General features: G+C 36.2%; 1 protein-coding gene across 2 annotated transcripts in view; it reads right to left on the minus strand.

Annotated features, from left to right (window-relative positions):
* The window catches only part of LOC127625969 (interleukin-17 receptor D-like), a 53320-nt gene extending 35348 nt beyond the window's left edge, over positions 1-17972 (minus strand). For both annotated transcript variants that reach the window (XM_052101472.1, XM_052101471.1), the window contains exon 1: positions 17813-17972. In XM_052101472.1, coding sequence (XP_051957432.1) covers positions 17813-17929 — 117 coding nt within the window. In that variant the 5' untranslated portion in view covers positions 17930-17972. The remainder of the gene's footprint in view (positions 1-17812) is intronic.
* Positions 17973-22033: the final 4061 nt, after the last annotated feature.

Raw genomic sequence — 22033 nt, forward strand, 5'->3', positions numbered from 1 at the left:
ACAGGCTCCAATCAAGTGTAGAAACATCTCAAAGATGATTCAGAGAAATGGGATGCACCTGAGCTAAATTTCAAGTGTCATGGCAAAGGGTCTGAATACTTATGCCAATGTGATATTTCAGTTTTTTCCTTTTAATAAATTTGCAAAGATATCAAAAATCTGTTTTTTGCTTTGTCATTATTGGTATGGAGTGTAGATTGATGTGAAAAAAAAAATAATTTAAAGCATTTTAGAATAAGGCTGCAACAAAACAAATACTTTCTGAATGTACTGTACATCTATGTGCAAGTGCAGAGCAGGGAAGTGTTGGGTAAAAGAAGACATCTTCTCCCATGTGATAAATCCAGCGCAAGAGAGTATCCATCACCCGCAGTAAAGTTAAAAGGGGTTAAAGTCGCTCTCCATCACTTTGTTTGTCTTGCATGCACTTATGATATTGCGCTTTAGATCTCGCTGATTTGAGCACGCTCGACTGCTCTCGTGGGGCTTGTTCCCCAGCACTGTGAAAACAAACAAAACCCAGAGACCACTTTTCGCTATTTGTCCAACACATTGCTTGGAATATAAAAGAATTACAGTGCACATTCAGCGATGGCTTGATTCACATCGTTGATTCAGCGGGGAAGATCCTTCCTTAATACACATTCAGTTTAAATAATGAATTTTCGATTCCACTTGTTAGTTGATATGCGTTTTGTGTGAAATTTCTTGTTTAAATTTCCATTTAGTATAAATTAAGGTCACAAAGATCATGCTCAAACTTGGACAAATTTACTTCCTTTTTGACAAAACCACATTGAAATCAATTAAATCCAATGAAATCTCCTTTTGAATGTCCAAACAAGAGTGGGCTGCTCTTTGCATGCGTTTTGACCGCAAACTAGCTTAGCTAAAACACACATTTCTCATTACCAAAACATATGTCTCCAATTTCATATTCCAAAAAGAGTCCTTTTCTAGGACAATTACATTTGTGTTCGCTATCAGGTCCTTTATTGTTATTAATTGTTATTGTGTTTACCTGCACCTTTGTATAGGTTTCATAACCTACAAAAAATTAACAAAGCCTTGAGCAAATTTTTATGCAGTTACCAAAAAGTACTGTTGAGGTACCATGGTACAGTGATGGTAAAACCATGGTACTTTGACACTTACCACAGTTTTTACATGGCACTTTCAGAAACTTCAAAGAATACCATTGTACTACCATATGTCCAAAAAAAACATAGTATAGCCATGGTACCATGTCCAAAAAGAGCACAATAGTAATATATGACACTTATTTGTTTGGTTAGTGATGTATGCAAAACCATCCATCAGTGGGTTAGTAATTGATAGCAAAATGGGTCCATAATTTGTACAAAAACTCTGCAACTGTCTAAAATATTTTGTCAAAAATGTCTTTAAATCCCAATAAAATACAAACTAAAAATTGTGGGAAAAATGACTTTTACTTCTCGAAAAGTCCAAAAACAAACATATGACCGGCCTCTTCTAAACAGTTACAAGTTGCCGTAAGCAGTAAAGACTAGTGTTCATTCAGACGAAATTTCTTGCATTTATGTGAAGCTCTGAAACGTAATTTGCGTGGCGGCGTTTCCGTCTGCTGGCCCATAGCTGCAGGTGATCATGTGGCATTAATGAGCAGGTATCAGTTGTCCTGATCTGTGTAATTATGGTCCATTCAAAGCATGTCTGGAGCACAACGCCAGCTACAGACATCTTGGTGCTCATGAGAGGGGCTAAAGGAATTCTGGAAAGATTTTAAAACAACTGAAAATTTTGATAGTAAACCATTCTTGTGTAAGGAGTTTGAATTAAGCTTAAAATTCAAAAGCATTTTGAAAGTATCAAATGCATTTGTAACAATACCAAAGGTTTTATTTTTTCTTCACAAATTACACCAGTTGATGTACCAAAACAAGCTTTGAATTAATAAAAAATAAAACAGACAATCTAGAAATCAATTAAGTCTGTGTGGTCATTAATCTACAACTAGTGACAGCAGGCATGTTATCATCCATACCAATAATCTCAAAATGGCCAAAAAAGGCTCATTAAACTGCCTCGCTCATATATCGGGTTATCACTATATACAAACATTTTGCAATCTTTACTAAACAGTTTATCAGTAAAGTCGACAAAGTTATTGGCCAATACAGATTATCTCAAAATGGCCAAATATCGGCTGATTATCCTGCCTGGCTGACTGTATCACTAGTTACATCATTAGCAACATAAAAATAATGATGCAATATTTTACTAAACTGTTAATCAACAAAGCAGGCACGTTAATGACCGTTATTGATCATATCAAAATGACAGATTAATCGGCTTGGCTGATATATTGGTTTATCATCATCTAAAAAAATTCTGTATTAAACTTTTTTAAATTATGCAATAGTTATCCTACTAAATAGTTAATTGGCCCAAGTGTCCAAGTTATTGGGCGATGTTGACACTAGGGCTGTGTTGAAAAAATCGATTCACCAATTCTGAATCGATTTTCATTTTAATTTCAAAAGATCGATCCGTAACTCAGAGGATCGATTTTTTTTTTTTTTTTCACAAAATCACAGTTATAATAGGCCTACATTTTCCCCGTGAACTTTAACTTGAATTCACGCATGCGCGTAGGTGGAAGGACATTAAAACAACGAATATGGCGGTCAGTGACGTTAAGCAAGCGGTTGCTTTGAAAACTCCTGAAACGCTCAAAGCTCCGATCTGGCACCATTTCGGGTTCAGAACAAGAAATACAGAGAACGAGCCAGTAACAAACAATCTGTTTACATTTGCACAGGCTTAGAACAAAAGTGTTCTTAAATGTTGAAATGTTAAAATAAAAAATAAAGGTGCATCTGAACTGTAGGAACTTTTTGGAAAATTCTTAATGTCATTTTAATAATACTTCATGTTCGCGTCTAAATAATCGGTCTACTGCTGCTGATATACCTCTGCGCCTTCTGTCGTCTACACCAGTACAAGTTTGTGAAATCAGTTGTATCAACACTCTGGAAGGGGATTGTTCTTTACAAAGATCAGTACTCCATTAATTTGCAGTTGAATGTCTATAATAATAGTATCAATATGTTGCATAACTACAGTCCTGTAATTCAGGTAACAGCTGGAAAAAAAAAGTGCTTTTTTCAAAAACGCTTATCTAAATCTCGAAGATCAGATCGGATCGGATCGAATCGAATCGAATAATGATAATCGATTCAAGATATTGAGAATCAGAATCGAATCGATTCTTGAAATTTGAATCGAAACCCAGCACTAGTTGACACTCAAAATATTATCTGATTAATTGGCTTGGGCTGCGTTTCCCAAAAGCATCATTAGCCAACAATTGCACAAGTTCCATCGTTACCAACATAGTTCTACGATTTGGCGTTTCCCGAAACCGCAGGTCCAACAAACATTCGCAAACAGCATCGCAAAGTTGTCTGGTTGGAACAGCTCTTTACCTGTGGTTAGAAGCATAGTTCCATGTTAGTTTGCTGTGAGGAAATCATTTTACTTCGCTGAGGCTTCTATAGTTTCCATTCTGTCAAGACTTTGACCACGTTTACATGCATTTAAGAAAAACATTTATTCTGGGAGGGTGCAGCCGTTTAAGAGATTATAGGCCGTTAAGATAAAATGTTTCATCACACACGGATTCTGTCGGAGAACACGGCTTTTGTGCGTTTATGTTAACGCATAAGTAGAGTGCAAGTGCACCGAAGTCTAGAGAGAAACCCATCTATTGCATTTGTCACATTACAAAATGCATGCCGCTTTCGTGTCTTCAGCATTTTTCTTGCATTAAACAACTTTCTGGTGTACGTGTAAATTTGCTATTATAATTTTAATATTTGCAGAAGTTATTACTCCAACCTGAGTAACGTCATTAATGACAGCTCAACCAACGTGGTTCAAATGATGGATGTGCAACATAAATACGATGGTTTCGGGAAACATTCGTGACTAGCTTGTTCATTTCTACAACGATACATCGTACTATGGTGGTTACGCAGTGAGTTACGTCGCTGTACAGGAAATGCACCACTGGCCGAAATATTGGTTTACCACTAGTTGCATAATGTGTGAAATCTAAGACTTTTAGGCAATATTTATTAAATTAAGTTAATCATTTAATCAGCCTAAAAATATATATATACAGGTGAATTTATAACACAGCCATATATGACATTCAATTGGTATTTACCAATCCTATAAAGTTTCTAAAACTCATAGTTATGTCTCTAGTCTGGATGGCTCTGTAAGACCAGATAAGCGGGTCAGAGAGGGAATGTCTGATGAAGGGCCTTTGTGGCATTTGGTCAAATGCTGGAGGGCACTATGGCTTCCGTCTGTTTCCCTTAATGGCTTTCCTGTCTTACCAATCCCCTTCTGTCACCAAAATGCTCCCATATGCTCTGAAGAACTTAACCACCTCATTTTCGTAAACAGAGCTTGTTCACGCACAGTTGAGGTGCTCTCTTGATCTCACTTCAAGCTGTGCGTTGTGCTTTTTCAGTTTTCAGCCGGGAATCAATCACTGCAGGGGTGAAGTATTCTTTAACTAGTCTCAGGAGGAACTGGGCAAAGTGTGACGAGCACATGTAGATCACGCTCATGTGTTTCACAGACAGCGTACTTCCTCACCGAACAACTATAAGACGTGATGGGTTTTCCAGACCCAAAACTTCTGGATAGAGCTTGTGTCTTCGCACTGATCTAAGACCTGCCTCCCCAACCAGAATCCCCCCAGTATCTATATTGAAAAGATGCACGAAAGGTCTCAGATCTGTAAGACAAGAACTTTAAAAGACACCAAGGAAGGTCTGACCTCTGAACCATCATAAATTGATTTTTTAACTTCTGCACAGTTGACCTTAACTCGTGCAACACGTGGCAAATGCTGTAGTAGATTTATACGATGCTAATCAGAACATCTGCAGAATTAATACAGACAGAGCAAAACAAAATACACAACATGCACAAATTATTACACAACTTAAATCAACAAAACATGTTTAATTATCATTTGAATTTTCTGAAGAAAATGCTGCACATGCAAAACTTGCTGTCGTGAAGCTAGGGTGTCATTATAAACTTTTAAGACGTCTATTTTGTTTGGATGCTTTCGACATTGTATTCATATCTTGTTTTGGTTATTGTTCGAAATTCACATTACAAAAAAGGGTGTAAACACAGCCGGCAGAAACTTCCACAAACAAGTCCAGGCAAGCTCTCTGAATCCAAACGACATGAAAGAAACCAATACTCAACAAAGCCCTTTAATTTATACATATATAGGCCTGGATTAATAGTTTGTTGCAATAAAACAAACAATGTATGTTTATGAACAAACAGCAATACAGCACAACTTAAGGCAAAAAAAAAGATTCAAGACGATATCGACATATGCCAAGAAGAACCTTCCAGATGACATTATCAAACAATAAACATCTTCACAAGGAGCACGAGGGGCTTGTGGGATTTGAAGTTTTGTGTTTCAGGCGTTAAGAATGCACAACTGCTCAGGGGCTTTCAGAACTCTCTGACCATGAAGAAGAGGAAGGTAAGATCATTTCACCCCACTAATGGAAAGCACAGACGCAGTGCCAAGAACGAAGGATGAGGCACAAGAGAGGAGAATGCATGCTGACTAACCTTTCAGCCTGAAGGTTGAGGGCCCCTCATAATGAACAGTCTCTTAAAACTCACCAGAGCCAAGGTTTAAGCCCTAAAACTTACTCTACACAAAATCGTTTCTAGCTACACAAGTCGTTACATTTCAAAACTTTTATCCATTATAATCCATTATCCATTGCAATTGCTGTGGACTATTTGAAGAAAATCTTGTTGAGCAAGTTGATTTGCAACCTATTTTACTTCTGATATCCGCCATGTTTTCAGGAGAAACTGGATTTTCAACAAGTAATGTCAAGAAAAATCTTGGTCATATTTTACTCCAAAATGAAAAGAAAGAAATAATAAATAATATTTTGCATATAGAACATGGAGGCTATTTTAGGGCCATGTGAGTGTTGTGTACATGCGTAATTGAATATTTGAAGGTAGGACGTTAGCTGAGAAAGTGCCGATAATAAATGCAGCACATCACAGCTGTCTTTTGGAGCATGTTTACAACACCAAGGCCAACTGTGGTCTGACATTATCCTTGTGGGACCCCACACCCACATGAGTGTATGTTGAACAGTATTTTGGATTCGCTACACGCAATGCATAATGTCATTTAATTTAAACCAGCTGAATATGGTTTAAAATACTAGACTGTCATTTAAGTGTTACATTTCTGCCGCACCAAATCACATGACACAACGGAATGGCCTCGATTTCCCTGAAGCGCTTTAGGAGAACAAAGTCAACAAAAGTGCCCCTGCTAAGAAACTCTTTTTAAGTGTTTCATTGAAACCTGTTTGAGTGTTAAGAGTAACATCTCTAGTTTCTTATGTTGCTTTAAAACATTTATACATTTTTCACCAGCGCGATGATAAACATGATGGCCACATACATGTATTGTGGGACATTATTCCCTCAAAAGTTTAAAAAAGATGTTAATTATCTGTGGGTTATTTAGCTTCGTTTGAATATAAACGTTATCATGTTTTATTTTGGTTATCACTGTACAATATGGTTCAATTCATTAACATTAGTAAATGCATTTCAATATATTTACTGTGTATTTTGACACTGAGAATCAATAAGTTCATCCAAAAGCTGAAAAATTTTGCTTTCAGGGGCTTTATATGCATTTCGAACAGTTCTGAGACCAGTGCAGACAGACAGCACACTTGAGGTCATTCACTAAATACAGTAGTGGCCAAAAATATTGGCACCCTTGGTAAATATGAGCAAAAACTCTTTGAAAAATCTGCATTGTTTATCCTTTTGATCTTTCATTAAAAATGTTTACAAAAATCTAACCTTTAATTGAAGTAAAACAATTGAAAGAGGGGAAATATCTCATAATTAAATCATTCACAATTATTGGCACCCCTAGAAATTCTTATGAGTAAAATATGTCTGAACTCTGAAGTGTATTCCCCTTAATATTTTACATTGTTTAGTGCACCTGGGTGACTAGGAAGTAGGAATATGAAATTGTTCATGCCATGACTTTGTGTTTCATAGGGGTATAAATGTGAGGTAACACACAAGCCAAATTCCCTTAATCATCAATCACAGTGGGTTAGACTAAAGAATATAGTTCTGATACAACAAAAGTGGCATGAGCTTCACAAAATAAGAAAATAGCCAAAGCACTGAAAAAAAAACTATTTCCACCATCAGGGCAACAATTAACATGTTCCAATAAACTGAAGATCTTAAGAATCGGCCTGGAAGAGGACGTCTGTCTATATTGTATCCAAGCGTGATGAGGAGGATGGATCAAGTGGCCAAATGCAAGGAGATCCAGCAGGAGAATTGCAGAAATGATTTGGGTCTTGGGGTCAGAAAGTCTATATAAAAATACTAACTAATCACCTACATCACCACAATTTGTTTGGGAGGGTTTCAAGAATAAATGCCTCTGCTCTCATCCAACAACAAACTCAAGCGTCTTCAGTTTGCCAGACACTACTGGAACTTCAAATGACCCATCTATGGTCAGATGAAAAAAAATATATATATATATATATTCGCTTTTTAGAAGCAAACACCAGAGATGGGTTTGGCGCACACAGAGATGATGAAGTACCCAATGCCCACAGTTAAATGTGGTGCTGGATCTTTAATGCTGTGAGGCTGTTTTTCTGCCAGAGGTCCTGGACATCTTGTTCGGATACATGGCATCATGGACTCCATCATATACCAACAGATAGAAAATCTAAATCTGACTGCCTCAGCCAGAAAGCTTAAAATGGGCCCTGGTTGGATCTTCCAGCAGGACAATGATCCAAAACAAACATCAAAATCAACACAAAAATGGTTCACTGACCACAAAATCAAGGTTCTGTCATGGCCATCCCAGTCCCCTGACCTGAACCCCTTAGAACATTTGTGGGGTGAACTGAAGAGGAGTGTCCACCATGTGGGCCTCAGAATTTGAAGGATCTGGAGAGATTCTGTATAAAGGAATGGTCTCAGATCCCTTGCCATGTGTTCTCCAACATCATTATGCATTATAGGAGACGACTCCCAAGCACTTATCTTGGCAAAGGGAGGTTGCAAAAACTACTGAATAAAAGGGTGCCGATAATTATGGCCAATGCATTTTGGAGAAATATATTTAATTATGAGATTTTACACTGTTTCAATTGTTTTACTTCAATTAAATGGTAAGATTTTTGTAATTTTTTTGAAGGAAAGACCAAAAGTATAAACAATGCAGTTTTTTTCACAGCCTTCTTTGCTCAGATTTACCATGGGTGCCAATATTTTTGGCCACTACTGTAGGGAGCAAGGGGGCATCCTATAGCTCTCTATGCAAGCACATTCACACCTTAAATCTGACCAAAAGTTGAGTTCAGGCTGCAGAAGATGTTTGCATCACTCAACATGTTTGGCAGACATGGGACAATGATAATCAGTACATAGATTCACCATTTATAATGCTAGATTTTATTTGAACATGGTTGGCAGTGATTGCATGATGTTTACCATTCCTTTGAATCACATTTATATATTCAGCTTTACAGAAAATCTGCTGTAATGTCTGTAACGTCTCAAACATGAATAACCAACACTCCTGAAAGAAAAAATCATAATAAATAATAATAACATCAGACTTACTATAGCTCGCTATTACTTAAAATCTGACTGGTACATTTACATTTAGTCATTTAGCAGACACCTTTATCCAAGCAGCTTACCAATGAAGAACACAAGCCATTTGTCATCAATTAGTCAACTATACGGTATCTGCATTAACAGACTGACAAGTTCTCAAAGTAGCTGGAGCTAGTATAGAAGCTAGCACTGAAGAAAGAGACAGACAAGATTTTTTAAATAGTCAGTGCAATCAGCTCAATTTCTCACGGAATAGATGTGTTTTCAGCTGCTTCTTGAATGTTGAGATGGTATCAGCAGATCGTGTGGTACAATTTCTGTCAAACTAAAGAGTTTACATGACATTCCAAAGAGACAAATCAACTGAAATCGAACTTTTATAGTGCATGAAAACATAAAGAGTAGTAAATAGGAAGTCAATGGGGTCCTTTTTCGATTTCATGTTGGCTTTAAATCTCACCAACTTGCTGAATTACCTTCTGGACCTCATTAAAGTTCATAAAACATCAATGATAGCACACATATAGTGCGGTGGTATTAATCTAAGCAACCTCAAACTGCGGACATAAAAGTTGCATCCACCCCGCAGCTAAGAGCTCTTGAGGTGGACACATACTTTTCCCTGTAAAGGAGAAACACTGTATAATCTCAAATCATTGCCTGAAACCTACAGACAGGAAGTTCCCCAGCGCCAGATGCTTGATTAGACCGGAGAAAAGAGCAGCTAATTGATTGTAATGACTTCAGTGTGTGGGGCGGCAGGGAGAAAGAGGAAGGACTGGTATGACCACAAATAGGTCTCTGCACAATGCAAAAGGACTCGGGTTACAACCCTGAGGGTCACCTGAGGATTGGCGACAGTACCAGGTTAAACATTTTTTTTTAAAAAGGCAGCTAAAATAGCAGAAATAGATGTTCAAATTCATTCTGTGTTAATGAAGTTGACATTTTTGTTCTGCCTTAAAATAATTATGTTTTTGTGGGAATTTCTTCTTTTTTTTTTTTTTTTTTTTAAAGACCCCATGAAATGTAATGAGTCTTAAGTCCACATATCACAGTAAACATTGTGGTTCATTTAGCGTTGACTACTTGCTGTCGATTTTTGATTCACTTTAACTGGCTGATAAGATAAGTGCCATTCATTCGGGAGGTAGCACTGTATATTTTGCAGTGTAGATTCAAAATACAGTCTCTTAAATGTGCTTAAAGAGATTTTTCTCATGGAAAGGTTTGCAAAAAAAATTTCTAAGTGTGTTGAGATATCTCACCGGTCTCTGTGACTGCTCTAGACTCTCTAAACAGCAAACAAAAAAAAGTGTCCGCGGGCCGCAGTCTCTGACACTTTCGACCTGTCGCTCATTTTGCATGTTCTCATGGTATTGTAGTTAAAGTGAATTATTGAGGCTTAATGCCATTTTTATGCCATGTTGCTCAACAGTTGTCCGTTGAGGGTGCTATTTTGCAGTATTTTGTTTGTAACAACCGTTTCTGCATGATGTCGGTCTCTACGAAGCTCATTTGTATTTTTGGAATGCAGGGTTTTGGAAAGAGTGGGCGTGGCTAATCTATTCATCATAAGATGGTAAACATACACAATATTATTTATGAATAACTGGAGTGTATTTTTTTTAATTGGGGAGCCAATTTTGGGCAATTAGTCCACAGTATCAATAAACATTGAGCTTTTAAATTTGAGTGTGAAAAATTGCAGGCGACAGCCCAAAAATGAACCAGAGCTTAATAGGTTAAGTAGTTGGTATAAGTAGTAGATTGGAAACAACTTTAGAAATCTCAGCGAGTGCAAGATGACGTCATCAATACCTTTTGGTCCGTTTACCCATAAGAGAAAGATTGTACATTATAAAAAAAATGTAACTTTTAGGAGTACACCAGAATATAGTTGGCCCAAACAGACAAGGACTAAAAGCCACAAAACAATCATAAGTTTCTGAGTTGATTTGGTCAGACCAACCCAAGACTAACTAACTAGGCTCTTTAACGTGATCACAAAAAAATCACTGATCAATCACAGGCACCCAACCGAGGTGAACAGTGGCCCAACTTTTAACATACCTAAGTTTACCAGCAACATCCTTCCATTGAGAGCGAACGGCAGGACCACTCGTTCAGTCAAAAGAGGCATTGCTACTCAAAGACCTCTGTCCCGGAATTCAAAGTGGTTCAGCGAACCAGCTTGATTCAGAACTAGCCAACCAGTGTTTTTCCCACCGCAGACTCCAAGGTGACGAGCTGCTTGGCTGGTTTTCAATGCCCCCTTAAGATGGCACAGAAATAACTTGGACCTCCCCCCTCCTTTCATTCTTTCTCTGCACCGTGAGCAGCGTCAAACACACCCCCTTCATAATCATTCATACCAACCAGATGTTACGAGAACAGGGAACCCAAGTGTGAAGGCTCTTTTGAGAAACACATTTAGAAATAGACAAATAAAGGAATGCAACACATATATAATGAATCCGGGCGATTGCAGTCTAACTTTTAAAAAATGTATCTCTGATCAGTCTCCCCTAATGCTAATCGCTTACAGTGTCGCTCCCCCAGAAAACATTGCTCTCACTGGTAACAATTTTGAGATAACACCTAATGTTTGTGAGGGTTTGTCTGACATAATTCTCCCCACATTCAGAGAACTTAACCAGATGGAAAGGGACAGGACTTTTGCTAAACCGATTACACAGCTGCTAATATCCATCCTGTAATGAATTCCAATGCTCACGTCCTTCGTTTCTTTAACAGAGATATGGAACAGGAAGTCAATCTCGGAGAGGAAAGGAAAGACAGGCTCATATCTAATACTTGGACAATTCTTTGATGGCGGGATTTCTCTGAGAGCTCGTCGGAAAGCCATTGGCAGGTTCCTATTGAGGCGAGAGGCATGGGAGTTCCGGAGAGAACAACCACTTTAATCCGAGTCCAAGAGACCCCCTTCAGAGATCCAATTGAGCTTTCTGTCCCTAGGATGAAGCCAAGAAAAGCACAGAGGGAGCGGAGGCCAATTTAAATATCTATCTTTGTTTTTCCCAGACTTAACCAGCTGTGTGGCCACACAGTCAAACAGAAAACAATGCAAAGACAGGAAGTTATACAGTGTCAACAATTACACCATATTATAGATCCTATTAAAGTAAAAATATATTTTTTTTTGCATCTTGAATTTAAACACGTATTACTTAAATGTAAGGTGTCCTTTCCTGTACAAACCACTATGCCGGGGTGTTGTTGATGGTTGCCAAGGTGTTACTGTTAGAGGAAGACTGATATATCGGCTTTACTGATTAATCGGTATTTCCATCATTTAGTCCCCAGTGAGTTTTAGGCTTGTTTAAACTTAAAATTCTCATGTTATGCACCAAATCTTCATTTTTTTCTAGTTATTATTAGGATATAAACTGCATCAGGACCCGGACCCGGCCGGGAGACACAGACCCGATAGACACCGACTTTACAGCTGATTGCTATTAACAAATTAATTTACAAGTTGTGAAAACAAAACTTTATGTCTTACCTAATGTAATGTTAGTAGCCTTCTCCCCTGTGCCTGGCCGTGATGCATACAATCAATCCTTCTTGCCAAGAAAGTTGGTCAAATACATCCAGGTTTTCTGTGATTCCTCTCTTGCTGATTGAAACAGCATAGCTGTAAGATAACTTTGACTGTTTGCCATTTGAACTATAAAAACGATTGCTCGTTCATTGCCACGGCACGACATGTTAGCATTGCTTCATGGATCGACTCTGGTATTACACAATGTTAAACAGACCCGGGAACCGCCGCAATAGAATGGGACCCAGACCAGGCTGACCATATAAAACATAGATCTGAACCCGTACAGGTCCCGTGTCGGGTCTCGGGTCAGGGTGGAACCGTGAACTTTTTCATTAAAGGGCAAATTTGGTAGAAGTGTCATCCAGTAGAAATTTTCAATTAATGAATATCGCAGTATTCCTTTTAGGGCTGGGCAAAAAAATATTTTATTCGATGAATTGTTTGTTTGTTTGGTCGATTCGTTATCCATTCTTAAAAGCCATGGATTGATCTTATTTTCAATGCGCAACCCTCAACTACAATGAATCACTTGCATTTGCAACCAAATTCGTGCTGTGCAACTAAAAATTAGATGTAGACCAATATATCGGCTATACAGATTAATCAGTGCCGATAGTTGCTTTTTGGAACTGGCTGGTAAATGTTTATATTTCACTCACCAGTAATTGTGTAATATGTTGGTGAAGTATTCAGCAGCAAGATCCTTTCACTGAATGTTGAAAGTAAGTTGTTCCATGTGTGTCCAAAGACGAGATCCACACAACCGATTTGTCATTGAATAATGTCTCTTTTAATAATCTTTCTGTTCTTTACAGTCAGTTGCTGATCGTAAACAAAAAATAGAAACATTTAATTGTAACCAGGCCTAGCGCAGATAAGATAAAGCCATTTGAGTCTCTCTCACATTAACATCCGCTAATTTAAAAACGCTGTTTATAGATATGCCAAAGTTTCTTAAATGGACAGTACCAATCAATGTAAATGATGCAATTAAACAATATAATATGCATTTTAATATCATATTTACTGATTAAATACATTGAATTGTGAATTTTTAAACAGCTACAATTTGACCAAATTGATGAAAAACTAATAAAATATAATTAGTAAAATGTATATTTTCATATTATACCTAGTCAGAAGATTCCCAGTATAATTAACAGCATTAGCTGGAAGAGAGTTTATTATAGAAATATACCCATATGAATCAATTTTGAATCGAAATTGAAAGCTTGAGAATCGAAATCGAATCGGGAAATCTGTATCGCTACCCAGCCCTAATTCCAATGCTTAAAACTTTGTTTTTGTTTTGGAACAACATGAGGGTGAGTAAATGACAGAGTTTCATTTTTGGGTGAACTATTCCTTCAATAAATCCAGCTTCGCTGTTGTCCATAAAGTGCAACAAGTTCAACGGTGTAGAAGAATATACTGACGCAGCTCGCAAGAACACTACAATTCATTAACACCTGAAGTGTTTCCTTCAACAGGCCAGGTGTTTGATGTTGCCGTGGAGGGAGGTGGCCTGAGGAAATGCCAAAGAATTTTAACAGAGCAAACATCTCCCTGACTTCCTGTGGGAAATGACTTCAAAGCAACTCTGGTCATCCAAAGACAATGAGATTGTAGGGCAATCTGTCAGTCAATAGCCCATCTATCAACAGCAAATGACCAGACATTGCTAAACAGGAAGAAAAGGGAACAAAAAAACTACAAACACAACATGGAAGTGTGGAGAGTCTCTTAAAATGGCCAACTTAGTGTTTTTATCGCGTTTAGTCAATGCACACTCAATTCCAATTAGCACAGAATGCCAAAAAAATGGTAGACAGAAGATATTTGCAGATATTATGGACTGTCAAGAAATAATAAACCAAGCAGATCACAAACTTAATTATGAATTAAAAACATTTCTCATTCATTTTTTTCCAATTTTTCAAAATCCTAAAACCTAAATTATATTTTTAATCTAATCCTAGACAGGACCCTCTGAATCCCACTAAACCCTAATGTTGTCATTACTGGAAAAATCAAGTTGTCTTAATTAAACCCAACTTGAAATTTCAAGTTTTGGGCTCATAACTCAAAAATTTGTGTCACTAAACTTATATTTCTTAAAAATCAATAGACTGAAGATTTTAAGTGTTAATAACTCTTATTATAAAACTATTGAGTACAAAATTAAGGCAAGTTGACTCTACTCAATAGATTGAGTAAACTCATTCCCTCAATTTATTTGAATAATGGGGGTCTCCAATACTTGTGTAATTAAGTTCACTTAACTTGGTGTTCATATGGAATTTACTTAACTATTTAAGTTAAGGTAACTAGATGCAAGTAGTATGAACTCAGATTTACTATTTAAATGTTGTTGTTTCAACTTAATTGAGTTGAAAGGACTCAAATTTGGGTAATGCAATAACACATCTTAAAAAATGAAGATTAAACTTATTCTAGGTCAGTTATTAAATAAATGTCTTTCCCACAGAAATGCATTTATGCCCATATTTCAGTTGCACATCCACAAGGAGAACTGAGACAGTGTTAACAGGGACCAACGTGACCAAAGGCGTAGGACTGCACAATTAATCGAAAATCATGATTACGATTACAGCTGCCACGATTATTTAATCGTCAAAACTGACCATTACAGCATTCAATTTATGCCTGCTCCTACTGCATCAATGGTTTCTATTTACAATGTGTTTTATGTCCGTTGAGCAATGAAACGGCAATGGCCAATCAGTGCTGCTTAAATTACTCCTCCGTCCTATCAGTAAAGAGAACTGATCCTAATGTGCAAGTTTTAAACCGTCTGAATGCCCTGATGCTTGCTTTATATTCCACCTCTGTTCACGGTGGCACACGAAAATTAATACTGATGAAACATTACCTGACACTTGAAAGAAGCTGTAGAACAAGAACAAAAATCACTTGGAATTATTTGCATACTGCACCGAACACAGATGTTAAATACACTGCAAATGAGCAACAAGACAAAACTAAAACATTCCCGTTCTAATCAAGGAACAGACACGGTGTAAATAATGTATTTGTTATGCTGATGAGACAGCTTTGTTTTTAATGAGCATTAGAGAGAGTGCTTATTTTTTTTGACATCACAGTAATTTAATAATCACGATTACAATATCAAGGGCAATAATCGATAATTATGATGTTTGCTATAATCGTGCAGGCCTACAAAGGGGACACAAATCCCCAAATGGTGACATCACATGAAACAACGGTTTTCAACAAAACAACATAAATAATACTACAAAAGAGCTAAAACTTCTCAATATCTCAAATATAAATTTTTGTCCAGTCAACTACAATTATTAAGTACTAACATATAGAGCTGTAGAGTATAGAAGTTTACATAAACTTAGGTTGAAGTCATTAAAGTCATTACCACTTCACAGATTTGTGTATTAGCAAACTCTAGTTTTGGCAAGTCATTTAAGACATCAAAAGTTATTTATCCAACAATTGTTTACAGACAGATTGTTTCATTTTTATTTGACTATCACAAGTCCAGTGGATCAGAAGTTTATATACACTAAGTTAACTGTACCTTTAAGCAGCTTGGAAAATACCAGAAAATTATGTCAAGCCTTTAGATAATTAGCTTCTTATAGGAGGTGTACCTGTGGATGTATTTTAAGGCCTTCTTTCAAACTCAGTGCCTCTTTGCTTGACATCATGGGAAAATCAAAAGTAATCAGCCAAGACCTCAGAAAAAAAAACTTGAGGACCTCCACGAGTCCGGTTCATCCTTGGGAGCAATTTTCAAATGCCTGAAGGTGCCACGTTCATCTGAACAAACAATAGTACGCCAGTATAAACACCATTGGACCATAAGAGACGCGTTCTGTCTCCTAGAGATGAATATAGTTTGGAAGGGCCTTGTGAAGATGCTGGAGGAAACAGGTAGACGAGTATCTATATCCACAGTAAAATTAGTCCTATCAACATAATCTGAAAGGCTGCTCAGCAACGAAGAAGCCACTGCTCCAAAATCACCATAAATGGCCAGACTACAGATTGCAAGTGCACATGGGGACTTTTTGGCTATAATGACCATCGTTATGTTGGTTAAAAGCGTGAGGCTTGCAAGTCGAAGAACACCATCCCAACCGTGAAGCATGGGGGTGGCAGCATCATGTTGGGGGGTTGCTTTGCTGCAGGAGGGACTGGTGCACTTCACAAAATAGATGGCATCATGAGGAAGGAAAATGATGTGGATATATTGAAGCAACATCTCAAGACATCAGCCAGGAAGTTAAAGCTCGGTCGCAAATGGGTCTTCCAAATGGACAATGACCCCAAACATACCTCCAAAGTTGTGGCAAAATGGCTTAAGGACAACAAAGTCAAGGTATTGGAGTGGCCATCACAAAGCCTGACCTCAATCAGATATAAAAGTTGTGGGCATAACTGAAAAAGTGTATGCGAGCAAGGAGTCCAACAAACCTGACCAAAATTCCAGCAACTTAATGCGAGAAGCTTAAGGAAGGATACCCAAAATATTTGACCTAAGTTAAACAATTTAAAGGCAATGATAACAAATACTAACAAAGTGCATTTAAACTTCTGGCCCACTGGGAATGTGATGAAAGAAATAAAAGCTGAAATAAATCATTCTCTACTATTATTCTGACATTTCACATTCTTAAAATAAAGTCGTGACCCTTACTGACCTAAGACAGGGAATGTTTCTCCGATAAAATGTCAGGAACTGTCAAATACTGTGTTTAAATGTATTTGGCTAAGGAGTATGTAAACTTCTGACTTCAACTGTAGATACATTAACTAAAAAATGTAAGTTCATTCTATACGATCACCAAGTTAAGTGAACTTAATTACACAAGTTGTGAAGACACCATCAGCCTACTCAATTAAATTGAGTAAAGTCAGCTTATTAGGTGTTTTCGGTGTATATTCATAAAAGCCCTTTCTAGACTTTAAAACTATATGCAAATAACTGACAACTGCACATGGAAAACAGTTCAGTATTCACTGCAAACTTTCATTAATGAAGTCAGTTTTTGTTGTTGTGTTTAAATCACAACAGATTAAACCATTCAAATGGTCTAGATTGAACTTTGAGTTACATACTTGTAAAATCAAGTAGTCTAAATAATTCCCTCAACAGTATAGTTTATTATACTGTATATAGCTAATAACCTGCACATTTCACCTTTATTTTCATGTCTTTACCTGCATGTACCATTCACTACACCTTGTATGGTACCACAAAAAAAGAAAAATGAAAATCATCTGTATATCTTTGTCATAATAGAGTTTGTTTTGGACAAATGAGAACAAACAACAAGTTTTAGTTCCCCACAACACAAAAACGCAATATTTCTGATCAACAACAGACCTCAATGTTACAATGTAACAACATGACTAAACTTGTTCTCTCTGTTGTCACTGTTGAAAACATCGTGCGCGCGCTCTTACGCGTTTGTCAGATTCCAGATCAAACTTTACCTTGTAATTGCATTTATCCGAGTTTCCTCTCTTGCCTCCGTTCACCGCCGCGTCGCAGCACAGAAACACGGATAACGCCGTGAGAAAGTGAACATGTAGTCTCAGTGATCCAGCCATTCCTGACCGTCCATGAAGCACCGCAGAAAAAAGTGAGCGCTCGACAGAGGAGCGCACGGTTCACGAGCCTCGCGAGGTGGAGCTCTATGGCGTACTAGCGTACTGCTTACTGCATACTCGGTGGTATACTTTGTATCCTGCCTACTTTTGTATGCTTTTGCAACCATACACATTTCAAACAGTGGTAGTAGGACGGTTTATTGAGTTACATTGCACATCTAGTTATTACCAGTGTTGGGTGTAATGCATTAACTAATAATTAATCACAGTAATCAAATAACTTTTTTGTTGAAAAAGTAAAGTAAGGGATTACTCTTAATTTTTCAGTAATTGATTTGCTTCTGATGTAATTGTGTAATTACTGTATAAACTATAGAACAATGCTATCTAAAACAATAGTGAATTTAAAATATATTTTTTCTAATTGAATCCTGCCCACTTAATCTTTGGCCAGTTTCATGAATAATTTATTTGATTTTATATGATTTATTTGAAAGAATTATAAATGACAATTTCATGTCTATCCTTGTTTTTTCATCTGGTTGAGGCTGATAAGGGTTTTAGAAAGAAATTAGTAATAAGTAATTCAATTACTTTTCAGACAGAGTAATTTGTACAGTAATCTAATTACACTGTAGAAGATGTAATAATGTAATTAATAACTTTTTAGAGTAAATAACCCAACACTGTATATTTTATATATATATATATATATATATATATATATATATATATATATTACATATTCGAACATAGCCATTCAGAAGTGTCGTATACTGCACACAGGATACATAAAGCGTACTAAGACATAGTAAGAGTAGTGTGGTAGTATGCTCTTCCAAATATGGCTCTTACATAATGCACATTCTGGGGAAGTGTAGATCATCTGGCTTCTTTGTGCATTCAGAAAACTCACAATATATGCATACTACAGAGAATATACTAATAAATGTAAAAACAAAAAAATGTGTTACATTTTCCATGGCCAGAAATTTACTGCGAAAGCTACAGTGAGCATGTTTCAGGCTTGACGGGGTGTAATTTTGATGCCTGTATATTTTACCGTTCAGTAGCGTTTATATTATTAAATTAAAGAAATGTAATATACTAACCTTCTGGAACCATAAAAGTCTCCTTTTCACTTTAAAATTGTTTGTTCAAGGAATAGTTCACCCATTCCATCCATCCCAGATGTGTATGGCTCTCTTCTTTTTCCACTGAACACAAATTAAGATTTTTAGGAGAATATCTGAGCTCTGTAGGTCCATAAAATGTAAGTAAATGCTGACCAAAACTTTGAAGCTCCAAAAATCACAAAGGCAGCATAAAAGTAAAATATTTAAAGAAAGAAATTCTACTCCCTGACCAGTAGGTGGCAATATGCATGAAGAATGTGAACCAGCAGAAACAAAAGAAGAAGAATATGAAAGTGAAAGTAGAGATTTATTGTAAAAAAGGACTTAATGTTGATCTGTTTCTCACCCACACTTATCATATCGCTTCAGAAGACATGGATTAAACCACTGGAGTCTTGTGGATTACTTGCTGACTTAATGAGCTTTTTGGAGCTTCAAAGTTCTGGCCACTGTTCATTTGTGTTGTATGGGCCTACAGAGCTGAAATATTCTTCTAAAAGAAGAATTTCTTCTGTTCAGCAGAAGAAAGAAAATCATACACATCTGGGATGGCATGAGGGTGAGTCGTGCAGTGACTTCTGGGAGTGTCCGGCTATTGTTTTTTCACCGTAATATTAACCACAACGTTGTAGTTTACCACAAAAAGTACATGGATTTTCTTCTTAAACATAATATAAAGTTTTTACTGTCAATTATATGGTAAAGTCATACTTTTCACATCTAAAAAACACGTTTTGAAATTATTAATTTTAAAATGACAAGTTCCAAGTTACTTCCAGACTTGCACACCGCCAATGTCTTTTCATTTAATTCCAGGTTACCAAACCTGACGAGCCACACAGGACAGTGTGAAGTGAATACACCCTGTTATGACACCTCTGAAACAATGTGAGACATCTGAAATATGTCAGACAATCATACGCAATAGTGTATTATGGAAGCATTGGTCAATTTTGCTCTCGTAGAGTGAATGATATGAAATACGATTGTTTTTTATTTATTTTATTATTATCATCATCATTATTGTAAACAAAGTAAAATGTGTTTCTTTGTCATTTGCCATCATTAAAAAATGATGCATCAACCCTGTTACATGCTAGTCCATTAATAAATAAATAAAACCTTTTTGTCATTATGACATCATTATTATTTAAATAAGTGTATTCTACAGCAACAGGTGTCCACTTTTTATCACTTTATCTTACGTTTATTATGGGCAGCCCTGTTTGTCAGCCCTGTTGCCATGTTTTCATGCAGTATATTTGTATTAATATCCCAATTAAATTCTCTTTCTAAGCACCTTGTGTTTTCCAAGGATGTAATGTCATATTACACTGTCAGCATCATTTTGTCCCCATAAATATATGGTAATGCAATTTATAAACACTTGCACATTGTTTATCAGATAGAATGCTTTAAATCTTACACACATTTACTTTAGAATCAAGTTAATTCTGCAATTCACTGTTGATACTTTTTTCATTCTTTTCAAATATACATCAGCAGGAATAAATGAGGTTTTATGTAGTCCTGATGGTATTGCTGGCTATGTGTCAAGAAACTGAAAGAAAGAAAGGTTGGCTCATGTTTGTTGCCAACAGCCACAATGTGCATCCAACTATTCTGTTTCAGATCAAAGACAAAAAAACTGGAGGCAAAATGAATCTGGTGCATTTGAGTCTGCTGTATGCACAGATACACCTAGATCTGCTTTCAGCTTCTGTTACTATTGACATTCACCTGAAAAGCATCTGCTTTTGTTTGCAGCTTTTACTTAAGATGACCGCACCAGTAATGCCCCAAACAGCTCCTAATGCATTCATTAAACAGAGCCTTCATAAAAGTGTTCTAAAACATATGGGCATAAACGGCACATCGTTGTGTTTTGCAATGTTTATCTCTCTTCCTTTAAGAAATATAGGTAGCATTATGTTTAAGTTTTAGATATTATTAAAAGTATGTTTGCAATATTATGCATATTATTGTTACGCATGTGAATAAAATACATATGCCTAATAGAATCCAGGTACTATCATTAAGTCATTTTATGTATGTTTTTTTTTTCATTGGAATAAATTTAAATAATTTTGAACCAGAGTGAAGAATAAGTATTTATGTTTTTTTTTTTTAATGTATTTAATTAATATCTATATATATAATTATTATTTTTATATATATATATATATATTATTATTATTATTATTATTATTATTATTATTTAATTCTTTCATTTTATCATATTGCAGCAGATTTGGAAAATGTGTCATTATTTCAGAGCAAAATGAGTTTGCTTTGTCTAACACAGGCTGTGTCAACTCTTCAGCATCACCTAGTGTTGGGATCTATATGTAAAACAATCATGTATAATATAACATATACAATTAAATATGTAACAAATATACACAATTATAAAATGAATTTTATAATCACATATAAAGCATTAAAATCTTTTTTTACATTTGACAATTAAGTAATCACGTTAAAATGAAGATGTGAAAGGAACATCAGTTGATTAGAAACTGTGAATCAAAGTAGACATTCTAAGTCTCTAATTCTGATTCAAATGCAAGTCTCTGGAGAGAAACCCCCTTTTGTGTCCCAGTCAATACTTAATGTGTTTACTGAGTCACACAGTTACAAGTAATTACAACACACTAATTAGCTTGGCAGTGGGGGGTATGTGGGGGGTATTTACTTAACAGTTGGCAGAAGATAATGTTAGCCTATACCTACTTAGAAAAAGAGTTTAAGTTAAAAATGCTGGCATAAAATTGTATTTATATTGATTTTATTTATTTCTATTTTTGCCAAAAACACAATACTAATGACATTAATAAAAATATCAAACAAGAGATCATGACAGTGTTTTAATCACATTATTAGGGTAAGTAGAGTCATATAATTAGAAGTCATATGGAATATATTACAATATCATAACAGAAATATAACAGTAAATGTGATTTTGCAA

This window comes from Xyrauchen texanus, chromosome 32 (genome assembly GCF_025860055.1).
Source record: "Xyrauchen texanus isolate HMW12.3.18 chromosome 32, RBS_HiC_50CHRs, whole genome shotgun sequence".
Lineage (NCBI taxonomy): Eukaryota > Metazoa > Chordata > Actinopteri > Cypriniformes > Catostomidae > Xyrauchen > Xyrauchen texanus.